This window comes from Austrofundulus limnaeus, unplaced genomic scaffold (assembly GCF_001266775.1).
Source record: "Austrofundulus limnaeus strain Quisiro unplaced genomic scaffold, Austrofundulus_limnaeus-1.0 Scaffold97, whole genome shotgun sequence".
NCBI classification, from domain to species: domain Eukaryota; kingdom Metazoa; phylum Chordata; class Actinopteri; order Cyprinodontiformes; family Rivulidae; genus Austrofundulus; species Austrofundulus limnaeus.
The window spans coordinates 354,253-369,766 of NW_013952499.1; the positions used below are offsets into that span (position 1 = coordinate 354,253).

A 15,514-nucleotide genomic window follows, 5' to 3' on the forward strand; every position below is an offset into this window, starting at 1 on the left:
TCCATCCATCCATCCATCCACCTATCCATCCATCCATCCATCCATCCATCCATCTATCCATCCATCCATCTATCCATCCATCCATTCATCTATCTGTCTATCCATCTATCCATCCATCCATCCATCTATCCATCCATCCATCTATCCATCCATCCATTCATCTATCTGTCTATCCATCTATCTATCCATCCATCCATCTATCCATCCATCCATTTGTCCATCCATCCAGCATCCATCCAACCATCCATCCATCCATCCATCCATCCATCCATCCATCCATAGTGCTCAAAATATAAATTTTAGACTTGAATAATTATATTCTTTCTCTATCTGAATTTGATCCAGTATCAAACATTAAAGCACAGTAACTGTACGTTATTAAATAAAACTTAAGTGCAAAACCAGYGATTTTCCAGCAAAAAATACAATTTATTTTAAAATTGTGACTTTTATTGGCAATTTATACAAAACATGCCTGAGTATGTGACGTCTGTTTATATGAATTTACTCTCAAAAACCTAYAGTACCTGATTAACTAGTTATTTTAGAAAAGTGACTGATCTTAGATAACAACAGAAAYTGAAAGAGTCCAGAGGAGGTAAACTATAACAAGAACATCATAAATGGGTTAGTTAGTTATTTAGACTAACATTTAAAAGAGTTAACAACATAATATATAGTTTTATTGTGTTCACGACTCTCAGGTTATATAAACACGTTATATAAAGTCAGACTTTGTTTGAAGTGGCTCAAAAGGGTCACATCCTTTATGAAGTCAATGAAAGCTCATTTAAAAAACTTTATAAACATTAAGTGAATTCGATTGGACTAATGATTAGCAGCCTTTCTGAAAGCATTTTGTGTCACACGATTACCTAATCAGCTGTATGTGCTTCAGTTAAAAGACCCAAAGCTTCTAAATCCTAATGATCTGCCTTTATTAAGGCTGGAGAAACATCTGTGAGTCCTGTTTAAAAAACAGATTTACTGTAGGAGCTCAGACGCTTGTAAAGACTGTRAACCCATCAGCCGGTCAGAAGGCCRGAGTCGTCCGGTCGTACCTGCTCAGTTTAGGAACACTGACTGGGCAGCAAATAGAAAAAGAGCAGGTCAGAAGCAGCCGCTGACTAAAAGCATCATAAATGTGACTGAGCTGAGAGACAACGTGACGCACATGCAGAGATCGGACTGTCAAGGTGATGCTTCAGCTTCTCTGACCAGCTTGTTGTTAACACAATATAACACGATATGATGGAAGGGCAGAACTCCTGTTCATTATCTRGGAAGATGGGAGAATTAACAGGGGTTTAATTAGARCACTTTATTAGGGGATTAACATRGATTAAWAGYAATATAATTCCCCATCAGAGAATCRAACTCTGCGTGACAGACAGTTACTGAACACTACTAACGAGGAGCTGCCTCTTACTGAAACATRTCACCTGTGTTGCCTTCAGCAGGTCAGCAGACCGTTAGCCCGATGGGGGAGGGGATATTAGTTTTTCAAAAGGAAAAAACATAATTTGTCTCTTTCTCTTTTTTATTGCTTAAAAGCAAAGTTTCCTCAAATGACTTATTCATTCTTTGCCTCAAGTTTTAAGTGTCTGGGTGTCTTGTTCCTGAGTGATGGTAGGATGGAGCGGGAGATGGATCGATGGATCGGGGTCTCACCCTCAGTAATGAGGGTGTTGCTTCGGTCGGTCGTGGTGAAGAAAGAGCTGAGTTGAAAGACAAGGCTCYGGATTTATTGGTCTGTCTAYGTTCCAAMCCTCATCTGCGATTACAAGGCGTGGATCAGGACCGAAACAACGAGATCCCAGATACAAACAGCCGAAATTAATTTCCTTTGTAGGGCAGGAGTTCTGATGAGGAGCAACATCAAAAGGAGTCAGTTGCATCGGTTCAGGCATCGGATTGGGATGGCCCCCTTTAGAGGTGTTCTGGGCCCGTCCCACCGAGGAAGACCCAGGACTCGCTGGAGGGAGGTCTGGGTTTCTCTCCTGGACCTGCTGACTCCATGAGCTGAGTACAGATTAGCAGCAGAAGATGTGGATAAAAAAAGAGTTTTAGCCATTTTGTTCTAACATTGTAAGTGATGTTATGATGTAATCTTAAATTGTAGCTGTTTTTGTGTTTGATCAGGTTATTTAAYTGTCAGCCACCTTGATTTGGGTACTTCTGAAAGTAAATGAGTTTCATTTCTGTGAGGTTCACTTAAGAGTGGCTCATGGGAWATTTTGCTAACAGAAAAACGGAAACATGATTGTCTTTGCCTTTGGTGGCAGGTAGGGGTAAAAAATGTATCACAATTATTTGTGGCATTTAGCCGAKGACACTCGTAGCCGACGTGGTCTTGGCCTTTTCTGRCTTTCCTCGTACTTTGATTTRTGTTTCAGGTGATTCAACACGTTTGTAGCGTTAGCTTTAGGTGCCCTGCACCACCTTCTGCCAACGGGCTCACATGCTCACCTGATAGTGACGATGTGTTTCACACAAAAACACGTTTTCATCACATAACACCAACTGCACTATTTGCAAAGTGACACATATTAATCGTTCTGACAGTTAATTGCAGAGCTGTACAGTAACTAAGTACAAATACTTTGTTACTGTACTTAAGTAGAAATTTTGGTTATCTGTACTTTACTTGAGTAATTATTTTTCAGCGTACATTTTACTTTTACTCATTACATTTTTACACAATTATCTGTACTTTCTACTCACAAAAAGGTTAGAAATAGAAAGTCGTTTCTCCTATTTTACTCCAAGTTGTTACTACTTAAAAAATACTATCCTGATAAATTGTCTCCTGGATAGAGTGAATTTAATTGTGGTTGGATGAGAAGTATACAGCGGGTAAAATACGTATTGAACACGTCAACATTTCTCTCAGTAAATATATTACTAGAGGTGCTAATGACATGAAATTTTCACCAGATGTCGGTAACAACCCAAGTGATCCATACATACAAAGAAATCAAACCATAAATGTCCATAAATGAAGTTATTTRTAATAATGTGGAATGGCACAGGGAAAAAGTATTGAACACATGGAGAAAGGGAGGTGTAAAAAGGCATGGAAAGCCAAGACACCAGCTGAACTCTCTCAGTAATTAGAAAGCAAGCCTGCCCCTTGTCAGTGCAAGTTAATATCAGCTGGTTCAGTCCCAAATGATGGCCAGGTATCACACAAGAACCATCTGATGATGGGTAAAAGTAAAGAGCTCTCTCAAGACCTTCACAACCTTATTGTTGCAAAGCATAATGATGGCATCGGTTACAGAAGAATGTCTAAACTTCTGAAGGTTCCAGTGAGCACTGTTGGGGCCATAATTCAGAAGTGGAAAGAACATTATTTCACCATAAACCGACCACGACCAGGTGCTCCTCACAAGATTTCTGACAGAGGAGTGAAAAGAATTATCAGAAGAGTTGTCCAAGAGCCAAGGACCACTTGTGGAGAGCTTCAGAAAGACCTGGAATTAGCAGGTACGWTTGTTTCAAAGAAAACAATAAGTAATGCACTGAACCACCATGGCCTGTATGCACGCTCACCACGCAAGACTCCACTGCTGAAGAAACAGCATGTTGAAGCTCCTTTAAAGTTTGCTGCACAACATTTAAACAAGCCTGTGTAATACTGGGAGAATATAGTCATATTTATAGTCAGCCAGCTGAACTTAATGTTCTCTGCCACCACATGGACTTTGTTGCATGGTAAAACCTCTTCGGTATCAACTCTAAAACACATCTTGAACACATCAAACCCTCCTGGTTTTTACAGATATTTAATGTTCCTGTGTGTTTCAGCAAAACGCTTTCCTTCTGCCCTAACGTCCCTGCAGCAGTGATGATTCCTGTTAGCTAACCAGTGATACGAACCTGAAAACGTCATCTGACACGAAGATGAAAATGTCCCCCAGAAGATAAATAAACCTCATTAAAGAGACTCACCTGGTCTTCAAAGGACAGGGCCTGCCCAACGTCTCGCGGGAACCCGTCTATGACGATCCCGTTAGCATCTGGGATCTTCATAATCTTCTGTTTTATCTCAGTTATTGTTGTCTCCTAGAAAACAGTGGAAAAAAGGCAACATAATATTACTTTTCTGTTAAATGCCAAAAAAAGCAATAAAACAATGTTAAATGCTACCAGAACCAGCTGTAACTCCAGGGGGGGTCATTAGATTTTTGATCAATACAAATAAGAGTGGGGGGTGGGGGTGGGGGTCCTCCATGAGGAGAGAAAAATCTCTGTTATAGATCATAAAGCAGCCATCACTAAACCTAACGAGTAAACTAATTATTGCCAGAAGGTGGAGGTGGAAGATATTGATTTTCTCGTGTTTGTTTGTTTGTACTTTTAGCAAAATATCTCCTGAAGCACTGAGCAGATTATATTGAAACTCTCAGAAGGCAATCATTGGATTGACATCTACAGTTAATTACATTTTGGAGTCAATCCAATCCACCACAGCAAAGAGAGCTTACCAAACACAAAATGTTTCTAACTCAGTCGATTTTGCAGATATTGATATCAAATTGTGAGATTGATCCCCTATAATATTTGTGTTTAAAACTTTGGCATTAACTTTAAAGTACCTGTGRTAGGCACATCCTTCAAGTATAAAATTTCAAAGAAAACATCATTATATTTAATAAACTTGGAATAAAACACGATTTTACCAATTTTTGTAACATAACTGGCATTTTCTTATGAATGTGGCTCAACCAAAGTGGAACAGGAAGTGACATCAAAGGGGAACTCGTGAAGAGAGGAAACTCTCTGGTCTTTGTTTATTCAAACAATGTTATTTAAACTCTGATTCTTTTTCATCTCTCTGGTAGTGACTCAAATCAGTCCAAAGAAACCTCAGATTCTTCTCTACAGTCTGTTCGTTATTGCAGCAATTCTCTGTTCACATTCAGACATTCTCCTTTGACATCACTTCCTGTGACTTCACATGTGAGTATGCCAATAACTGTTCATCTTAACGGCGTGAAATTGTTTGGCAATGTGTTGCCAATGTTATCTTTCCAAAAATACATTCATATGTATTACAAAAAAAGATGTCACAGGTACTTTAAAGTCAACTTTGTTAGCAAAATATCTCATGAGCCACTTGATAGATTCTAATGAACCTTCCAGGAAAAATAATAAATAAATCCGTTTTAAAAAACTACAATCATCTGATATTAGCCAACACAAAAATGGCTAAAATTTAGTCAGTTTCACAGTTATTGATGTAGCCATAGCTGAGACTCATTTACATMTCAAACTCTGAGTAATAACTCTCAAACTATAGACTGAGATCAGGTATAATGCTTGCTTTTTCAAAGTTTCATCAAAATGGCTACAACTCCATACAGCTCTGGCATGAAAAGTTGCTGGAGGTGAGCATTTCATGAAAACAATGCAGGCTGTTAATTTAAAAAAGCAGGTGCTTTAGACGATTCCTCCCTCTGACGACTCTTTAATATTTGTAGCTGCAGCGGAGCGCCGAGCTCCAGGAGGCAGAAATGCCAACTTCTCTTAGCTTCACTTACTTCCTCTTGGCTGGAGGAGGTCAACATGATTGAACACATTTCTGCAGGCCGAATGCAACTCACAATCTGGCAGAGATTAATGAGCAATGCACCGATCTAAAAATAACACAACGTACACAGTTGTTTAATTTCTCTTCAATATCAGAATGCGGTCCAGGATACAGCGCAGAGATTAAATCTAATCTAGAGTCCATAAAATAGATTAAATCAAGGGGGCTAGTCTAAGAAAAGCTTTAAGATTCAGTTTCTGGATCTCGCAGGAATTTAAAACATGGAGCAGCGACGTTTTGACTCTTGCAGAGAGAATCCACCCACGGAAAACAGCGGGTCCAAAAATCACCCCGTTTACTCACTCATAACACAAAACCAGACGTGAGGAGGCTCTCCGTGCAGAGCGCCTTTCACTCTGAGCTCAGATGTTTGTTTTGCGTCATTGCTAACGAGTCATGGTTGTAATTTTCACATCTATCAAATGTGACACAATGAATTATGTTGCCTTTTCTGTAGGAAGCGATAAACAAGATGAAGACCCTTTTTGTTGTTTTTGAGAGCTTGTTTTGTGCTCATAAAGTAGAAAAGTACAATATAGTYGACAGAGAAGGAAGTTTAATCATGCCACTGAAGTGATATTTGGTCTAAAAACTTTTTAAAAAATTGATTTAACAGAATAAATATGAAAAATTGTAAGAAATCCACAAATCTAATGCCTATCCCAAAAAAGAAGGAACTATTTTGTTGCTTTAAAAGTTACTCTGAAGCAAAAGATGATCCTGAACTACGTAATGAAAGGATTAATTTAAACTTTTACTTCAGTCATTTTACAGAGATWTTGATGTATTTCTGAAACGTTGGTCCAAACTCCATGTAGATGAAGCAGAATCYATGAAAACCCAATGGAAGCTTCTTTTTTTCATTGACTATGTAAAACGAAAAGACAACCCAAACTACAGTATGTCTCCATGCGTAGTTTGAATGCATTCAAATCAAGGCCTGTGGGCCAAATGTGGCCCGTGAGAGCTTCAAAGATGTATTAATGTCTTAAAATAAGCTGCTTTAAGCCAGCATTGACCATAAACTACATTGTTGATTATTTTAGTTGCAAAATGATGACATCCCACCACTAGGTGGAGCTGCACAGGGTTCAAAAGTAGTTGATAACGGGCTAAATTCACAGAGTAGAATCTTCATTTTGCTGAATTTCTGATGGCTACTTTTGCTGCGGCCCAGCTGTACTGGATAACTTATTGCCAAACAAATTATTCAAGGCTGAGATGATCAGTTATTGAGATATTTGCATGTGAAGTAACAGGAAGTGATGTCAAAGGGGAATGTCTGCATGTAAACAAAGCATTGCTACAATAACCAACAACACAGACTGTAGAGAAGAATCTGATGTTTCTTTAGATTGATTTGAGTCTATCAGAGATGAAAAAGAGTCAGAGTTCAAAGGATATTGTTTCAGTATAAAAGACCAGAGGTCCTTTTTCTTAAATAGTTCCCCTTTGATGTCACTTCCTGTTTCACTTTGGCTGAGCCAAATTAAAAATAACATTGCCAGTTATGTGACAAAATGTGCAAAAAAATGTGAAAAAATTATGTCAAGTTTCTTAACTTGAAACCCTGTGGCACCTATGGGTGAGTGCTGCAGCACCTGACGCGCCCCAACTTCCCACAGCCTTTGAGAGAAGATTTATTGACGAAATCAGTAAACTGCCTCTTTAAAACCTTTGAACAGTCTCACAGGATCGGCAGGATTTGAGTGATTTCACTGCATTTTCACAGACAAAGATTTTAAATCATATAAATTTATTTACTTCACTCCTCGCACAAAATACCTGTCCCAACTCCCGACAGCCAYTTTGTCATGTCTGACACGGTTTGACCTACTTTGTCTCGGTCGTTCCTGAACCAGCATCTGGGCCGAGGCGCTTACGGGACGAGTGACGTCTGAAACGTGYGAGGAGAGGATGATGAACGATGAGCCAGGCAGTCACTGAAGATAACTCACAAGAGGGCACGGACTAAAACGAGTTTGTCACGCCGACGCTTCGGCCTCGCAGCAACGCTGATAAATCCCAAGGACTCTGTTGACAGTAAGGAGCTCCTCTAATACTCCTGCTATCAAAATACACGCCCGGGGTCAGAATCACAGTTGTTTTGTGTCATTTTGTATAAGTTACAAGAATCTCCAAACCAAGCCAAAGAAACATCACATACGTGTGAGTATGTGTGTGACGCTCAAAAACCTGACAAAGAAAATGTAATCATACAAACAAACTAAAACCAGTCACCTGCCAATTTCATTTACACTGAAACAACGTATCAAAATGCAACGTATAGCTGTTTTCTATAAATGTATGGAGCCTAATTAGGGCCATAAAATTTGTCAATATATTTTTTCCACTGGGATTTGTATCTTGTGTTAATGTAAGCAGCTTAAATCAGTGAATCGTGTTAATTTTTAAAACCAGTTATATAAACATAGAATATTGATGATGTTTTAAAGACATTTTCAGTTCGGTTTYGGAATGCAACACACCCCCTGTCATCTGAAGCCCCGCCCCCTTAGTCAAAACAGGTCCAGAAGTTCAAAACTGAGAAAAAWATATATATATGTATGTATGTATGTATATATGTATATATATATATAAAAGAAACTGAAAAATAAATAACTAGAATCTGACAAATTATTTATATTTTTCTCAGTTTCAGATCCTTTTTTTGTTTCAAAAATATCTTTTGTTTTAGTTTCAAATCTTTATTTTTCCAGTTTCAACCCTATTTTTTCAGTTAAAATTATTTTACTTTTCAATTTCAATTCTTCTTTTAGTTTCAAATCTTTGTTTTCAGTTTCAGATCATTTTTTCAGTTTCAAATTTATTTCTTTTTCAGTTTGAAATCTTTTTTTCAGCTTCAAATCATTTTTCTCCCAGTTCCATGTAGGCTGATTTTGTTGTTTTTACTGTATCAAAATAAAGGCCTTGAATAAAGATCTAAATCCAGATAACTGGGATTATTGTCATGGCTCCCACAGTCAGCGGACCTTCATGATTCAGTCAATTTTTGGGGGAAATTGTGGTAAAAAGTATTGAGGTTGTAAATCGTTCCTCTGAAGGATCAGCTTTGAAAATAAATACAAAAATGCACTAAACTAGTTAAACCACGTAGGGTACACGATTGTTGAATATAGCAACAGTTGTCAAATAAGGTCACAAAAAGAAATTATTTGTTCATTGCGTGACAAATTCTGTACTTAATCTAAAAGGGCTGCAGTTTTGTTCTGCAACTTCTGAGATAAGGTCCAGGTTGGCATGAAACCCTCGCGGGATGAGATGATAATAAAACAACAGCATCCCTGTGATGTGTCGACCTGGACCTGAGTGTTCCTCCTCTACCTGCGGGGCCAGCTCTCCGTTGGTGATGATTTTGGCGATGAGGCTCCACTTCCTGTTGCTGGTGGCGTTGTGGATCATCTTCTTCCTCAGCAGCTCACCGACAGACATGTAGTGGAAGCCGTAGCGCTCGGCGATCTTCAGGCTCTGAGTTCCTTTGCCGCTGCCGGGACCGCCTGAAGCAGGAGGAGAGATGTTGATGCTTAGTTTATTATCGACCGCAGGTGATAGAAACTGTTAGCAAAATATCTCGTTTCTTCAAGGAATATTAAGCATTTCTTTATTTTCTTTTTTTTGCCAGAAGCGTGAGTGTAAAAAATGTGTGGGTGAGAGAAAATGAGACTGTCAGACTGTATGTGTGTGTTTGTGTGTTTGTTTGTGGAGGAGGAGGATAAAAAAACAGGTATGTGTGAACTGCCTACATTTTTTGACAAGAAGTCGTCTCATTTTTTCCGCTGCATTTCATTAGAAACTGATGAGCAGAGGAGTGAGAAGATGTTTCAACATTTTCATTTTCTGAAAACCACAATTCTGAACAAGAAACGATCACAAATTGTTAAAATACGAAAAAGTCAGAACCGGATGAAGTTGATATTTTGAGTAAAACTTCTTGTTGAGAATCTAGTGAAGTGAAATAAATATACTGATGATACAAAAAAATCACATTACAGGAAACAWTTTTGTAAAAATCATCTGATTAACTGAATTTCATGCTTTCTGGTTTCAGAAGGAAAAAAAACACTGAATTTTTTGTATTTTTGTTTAAAACTGGAGCAAAATTAATCAGAAAACTCCCAGTGTTGAGAGAAATTCAAGCAACATCCTAATAGTTTTTCTTTCTTTTTTTAAGGAATGAAATTTAAAGAGTGCGAAAACCTGAAAATAAGAGATCAATAACACATCTCGCACTAGATTAGAAATAGATTTTGAGAGTCGGGTCTCAGTGCGGTGCTTTCTGTTTTATGTATGAAGCAAAATAAGTATCAGTTGCTCATTTCTGTGCAGAAAAAAACCCTTCAGGCAGTCACAGTCTGGATTTATTTAAAGACAAAACACCTGTCGTTTCATCTGAAACACTTCAAACTTCTTGCAGGATGTGCAGAATTGTCAATGAAGGCACCTTTTTATGGTTTTATTTCAGAAATAAAAAAAACTTTTTTGCTGCGAGTTTAAATGCTGTTGACAAATGAAACACTGGTTTTAGGTTTTCCTCAGATAATATTTCATTCTTTTTTTACAGGAGACTCATCTTCACAAAGAATATTAACAAGTTGGACTAAGATTAAGCTCAAATGTGTGTTGGAAAGACCACAAAACCTTTGGAAAGTTTCTAATAGGGTCGTAACAATACGTAGATCCACATGAATATATTGATTAAATGATTAATGATTTTAAATGATTAATGACTTCAATACAAAATGAAAACCTTGATATCAAAATATCCTGATATTTCATTTCCCTATACTGTATCAATTCTTTAAAGCACTGTATCAATTTTTAATTGAGGCTTAAAACGTAAACTTTCATTCCAGCAGTTCATTCTTGTGTTGTAATTTAGGCTATGACCACTAGTTGGCAGCAGTCAGCCATTTGGCTTCTCCCAGAAAGTTTAACGCTAGCTCAAACGTTAGCGTTGTGAGTAATCATATAAAACATAATGATTTTTTTTAATTAAAATTTTGGGGAAAGCACACAATAAATCACAATTTATCATCTTCGTTACAAAATTGTGACATATCGCATCATGCCCCTCATGATACATATCATATCATATCACTAAATTCTTTCCAAAACACAGCCCTAATCAATATTGTATCAGTCACAGACTTGTGAATTGAATCAAATCAAAATCGTATTATAACAGACACTGTGATATTGATAAACATCGTATTGTTATCCAAACAAATCGATATAATATTATATCGTGATAAAGCTGCTGATTGGATCCTATGTGTGAAAGTTTTTTTCCCAAAAACGCTATAAAGAGATAAATCCATAGCTGCTTAAAACCAAGTCATTCAAAACGTAAAAGATTTTATTCCCGTCAGAATTGATTAAAAAGAAAATAGCTGTTTTTGCTGTTTTGACTTGCTTTCATTGGCTTAATTAGAATCTTTCTTTCTGTAGTTTTACACCTTTAGACCTCAAAATCACACCTGCCAACAAAAAACTAATTAAAAAATTGTCCACCATTCTGCATGGATTACCAGTTGTTTCTGCAGCCCACATCCCAACATCTATGACTGGTAAAACACGCAAACTGATGCTTTTTCTGTAGTTYCGAAGGCTGGAGACTTCAGGACTGCAGCTAACCAACATGCCACTTAAACTCATTTTGGGTCTGTGATCAGACACAGGCTGACTCAGGATTGTTCCAGGACTCTAACAAGCATTCCACAACCAGAACATGAAGCTATGTTGGCAGCAGAGGAAGTGGGGGAACGCTGTGATGTCACTTTTAATACCTGCTCATACCTGCCTGTACAAAAAAAAAASGATTTTCACAGAATTTGACTACAGCCTAGCTGCTTTATAATGGAATAGAGCAGTTATTTGTGGAGTTTATTTCACAAGACATGTTTTTGATGTGAAATAATGGAAATATTGCCACAGAGGAAAATCGTGAGGATTGACATAATGATGGATTTTATAAGTCTTGACCTTTGCCTCSTCTCAACGTCGTCCTAACAGCGCGTAACGTTTTTGTTGGTCTGTGTCTGCAAACCTGACAGACAAAACATTCCCCGTGATCCTCCACAGAGATGACAGCTGGTGCCGTCCTGCTTCTCCTCTTCAAAACCAGGGCACAGTGTGCTCACCATGAAGAAAGAGGAGCTGGCTTTGTGCTGCGAGGACAAATATCTATCAGCCCACTCCACAGCAAGTGCCAAAATCCCTCCGCAGCAGAAAAAAAAACATCTAAAGTCTTCAGAAAGACAATGAAATCACTTTCTAGTTTATTTTTTGACCTTCGTTCAGTCTGAAAGTTATTTTCTTACTTTAACTTGATTTATAAAATGATGTAAGTGTCTGACAGTGTTGAACTAGAGCTGCTCCATTGATCAAATACAAACATATTCTCATCCAGAATGCATATTTTGCATCAGCTAAACTTACTCTTTTTTAGTCTGTACTTTTAAATCAGCCCTCTCTAACACGAGGTRCCAAGTGTAAAATATAATGCTAAAAATGTCACTATCAAATTTTCATTATTTAGCTCACATTATTACATCGTTTAGTGCAAAATCCTAGTTCAAACATTTTATTATTTAGCTCAGTGTTCTTACAATTAGCTATTTTTTTTACTAAATGTTACATTTAAATGTTAAATAATATACACAAACATTAAATCCTAAATCTAAATGTAAAAGATGAAAATCTTAAATGTTGTGGCTAAATGTTAAAGTTTACATTTAAGTATTTGAGTTTAAATTTTAAATGCCATCTTCGGCAACGTTAGCGGTGTTAGCGTTTGCTTTTGTCGCAGGGTGATGACCTCGAACGCTCCTAATGCTGCTGGCTTTGCTAACCCTGTTAGCTTTGCTAATGCTAATGTTTTTACGTTGCACAAAGCTAAATATGAGAAGTTTACTGAGGTTGCAGGTACATGAACAGCAGTGACGTTTTACCAGAACCACGTAGGCGTCTGCACTCAAGTTGTGTTATGTTGTTGCATTTCAGGTTGCTAAAGTTTTTATCTTTTGTTTGCTTCAAATGTTTTGTATTCATATTTATTAAACAAGAGTACARCTCTTATACATGCATTTAAGCATGAAATATGTTAAGTTACTGCACARYATGTTGGTTTAATAAATGTAAATACATGAATATTTTTAAAAATGTCAGGTTTGTGTGCAGCGTGCATCATTTAAGTTGCCCGATGTTTCTGGATGTGTGAACGGCGTTCATACCGATGACGAGGATGACTTTGGGTCGCGGCCTGGACGGGTCGAACACCTCGTACTCCTCTATGAGCTCAGCCGTCTCCGACAGGTCCGAGTCGCTCTCGATGGAGAACTGGTTGATGGGGGGGAGGCGGTCGAAGCGTCTGTAGGGAAAGTTGGGGCTGTCGGGCAGCACTGATACACACACACAGAAACACACACATGGTTAGAAATGACCGGACGTCAGCTGGTTGTTTCTGCACTAATGAATGAATGAAAAACCGCTTTCTGACAGACAAACGAACGGCTGCAGGTGTCCTGTTGTAAAGGCAGAAATCATTGGGGGGGATCAAAGGCAGAAGTTTTCCATTTAAACAATCAAACAGTAAATTAAGAGGTTAAATCGTGAGAGCGATGGATGCAAAACAGAGCTGCTGCATTTCAGCTGCTAATTATCTTGCTGTCTGTCGTGATTAAAGCATTGATTATAAAGCTTTCACAACATTAACACAGTTACAAGAGATAGAAATCATGGCTGGAAGCCACTCCAGAGGAAGTGAGAGCTGCWATAACTCACTTTTAAAGCCAATGCAATCTCTTTAAAAATACGGTGCTGATCAAAAACTTGCAGCAATGACAGTAATGAAGAAAAGAAAGGCAATTTTGTGCAAAAAGTTCAGCAATAAGAAAAAAATTGTATTGCGCACAACTCAAACGTCCTTATAAAAAGGGAAAGAGAGTAAATGGGTGCCTGGTGTCATATTTGCTCGTTGATTTCATATATTCTTATGTATTGTATTTTGTATACTATGTATATAGTGTACAATGTATATTGTATACTTTTTGTATAAGTCTACTAGTTGTGCATGTTATTCACAGTTTTTTTGAGCTGATTGCCCAACCTGTTTGTGATTGGCTTAGGTGTTTTTTACCTCTTTATATAGATTTGTATTGTTTGATCTGTAACAAGTTGACGACGGCATGTAGCCRAAACGCGTCTGTTTTCTGCCCTTATTACCTCCGCCAAGGGCGAGGTAATGTTTTCGGTCGCGTATGTCTGTCGTTCTGTCTGTGGACAACATTACTCAAAAACTTGAGGACGGATTGTCATGACATTTTTATCACCTGTGGGTACTGGGCCAAGGAACACACCTTTAAATTTTGGTGATGTTCCGGATCACGATGCGGATACAGGATTTTTTTTTTCTTTTAACACTCTGAGATCGGCAAAGCTGTGATGCTTTCACAGGGCTTCTGTAAAAAACAGTGATCTGGATTGGACAGCACGGACTTCAAACTTTATAAAAGTAATGTTAAAACCAGATATAATGATGAATAATTTTTACCATAATATGCGCATTTACAGAACATTTTGTGACCAGGAAGTGCGTGACTGCACCATGAAACTTATTTTTCCCATTTCCTCAAACACACCACATTTCCCAAACAACCAATCAAACCAGTTTGTCTCTACTAGGCTTGTAAACAGAGAGCTGCCGGGCCTCAAAGTTTGGAGACGGGAGGAGCCAGGAAGCACTTTATAAAGAGAGTCGAACCATTACAAACTCATACAAGGAGATAAAACAGACGTTTTACATGGTGAAATGTGACTGATGRAAACTTAGGAGCTTAATCCCACACCAGTTTGACCATGAATAACGTCGGGTGACGAGTCTGACTTTTTTTTTCACAATGGACTCCACCAGGAAGAAACCCCGTGCATACTGCTGCTTAAATGTTCACTACCTCAGAACTTCATCAGCAAATGTGTTTCCATCTCTGCTTTTGCGCATTAACTCTTACAGGATGGAGGAAATTGGTCTTGGCGGAGGTTTGCACTCTCCGAGTGCTTCAAGTTAAAACAATAGTATTTTTTGGAGTGCTGGTTATCCCATTTTTTTTCAAAAAGTTCAGCAAAACTACTGAAAGTTGCTATTTTTATGCACATAAATCAAACATATGGGTAGTTATAGTAATAAAATCTGAGCAGAGCGTGTTTTTATTGTGTTGTGCTTCAGCCACGAGCTRCTTTTATCAATATTCCTCATCAACATGCACCTTCCAGCATCTCAAGAGTTAGGGTAACAGAATGTAACATAAATTGAAGAAAAAAAATCCTGAGTTTGGACTTTCCACGATAATCTACTTCTATCAAACCCTGCCTGCTTCTGTTTGTCTGTCTGACCCTCGGTGCAGTTTTTATGGCTCGTAGGTAAATTTGTGCTCGCTCACACGCTGGTACAGGAAGTCCTTTTCTCTGCTGGCATCACTGATATGAATCCCAAACAAATACGCTCACACACAGAACTGTCTAACAAACATCATTAGCATGCTGCTGGTGAAGTTAGACGCCCACTTTGCTTTGCAAATTCTACCCGCCCGTTTATTTTGCATCCCTGGGAACCACAGCTGTAATCAATAACTCATGAATGAGGAGCTTTTTGGAACTCTTAACCATTAACTTTGCATGTGCATCTCATGGAACCGCCTGGAGACAGAAGGCACATGTTGGYTGTTATCTGGGCTGTTTTTTGTTTGTTTGTTTTGTTTATTTTTGCTCGTTGCTGAAATACGTTTTTTGGCACTCCTCTCGTTCTGCAATTTTCGTGCTGTTTCAACAATTTCTAATCAAAAACGTTCAGCTCCTTCAGGACATTCCGACTATCACTTTTGGTATTTCAATAACTTATCC

General features: G+C 38.1%; 1 protein-coding gene across 1 annotated transcript in view; it reads right to left on the reverse strand.

Annotated features, from left to right (window-relative positions):
- ak5 (adenylate kinase 5) overlaps window positions 1–15,514 on the reverse strand; it is a gene marked incomplete at its 5' end in the record, with an annotated part of 80,360 nt that overhangs the window by 63,250 nt on the left and 1,596 nt on the right. Inside the window, 3 exon segments of the mRNA XM_014013014.1 lie at window positions 3,955–4,068; window positions 8,942–9,114; window positions 12,850–13,017. Of these exon segments, the coding sequence (XP_013868468.1) occupies window positions 3,955–4,068; window positions 8,942–9,114; window positions 12,850–13,017 (455 nt within the window).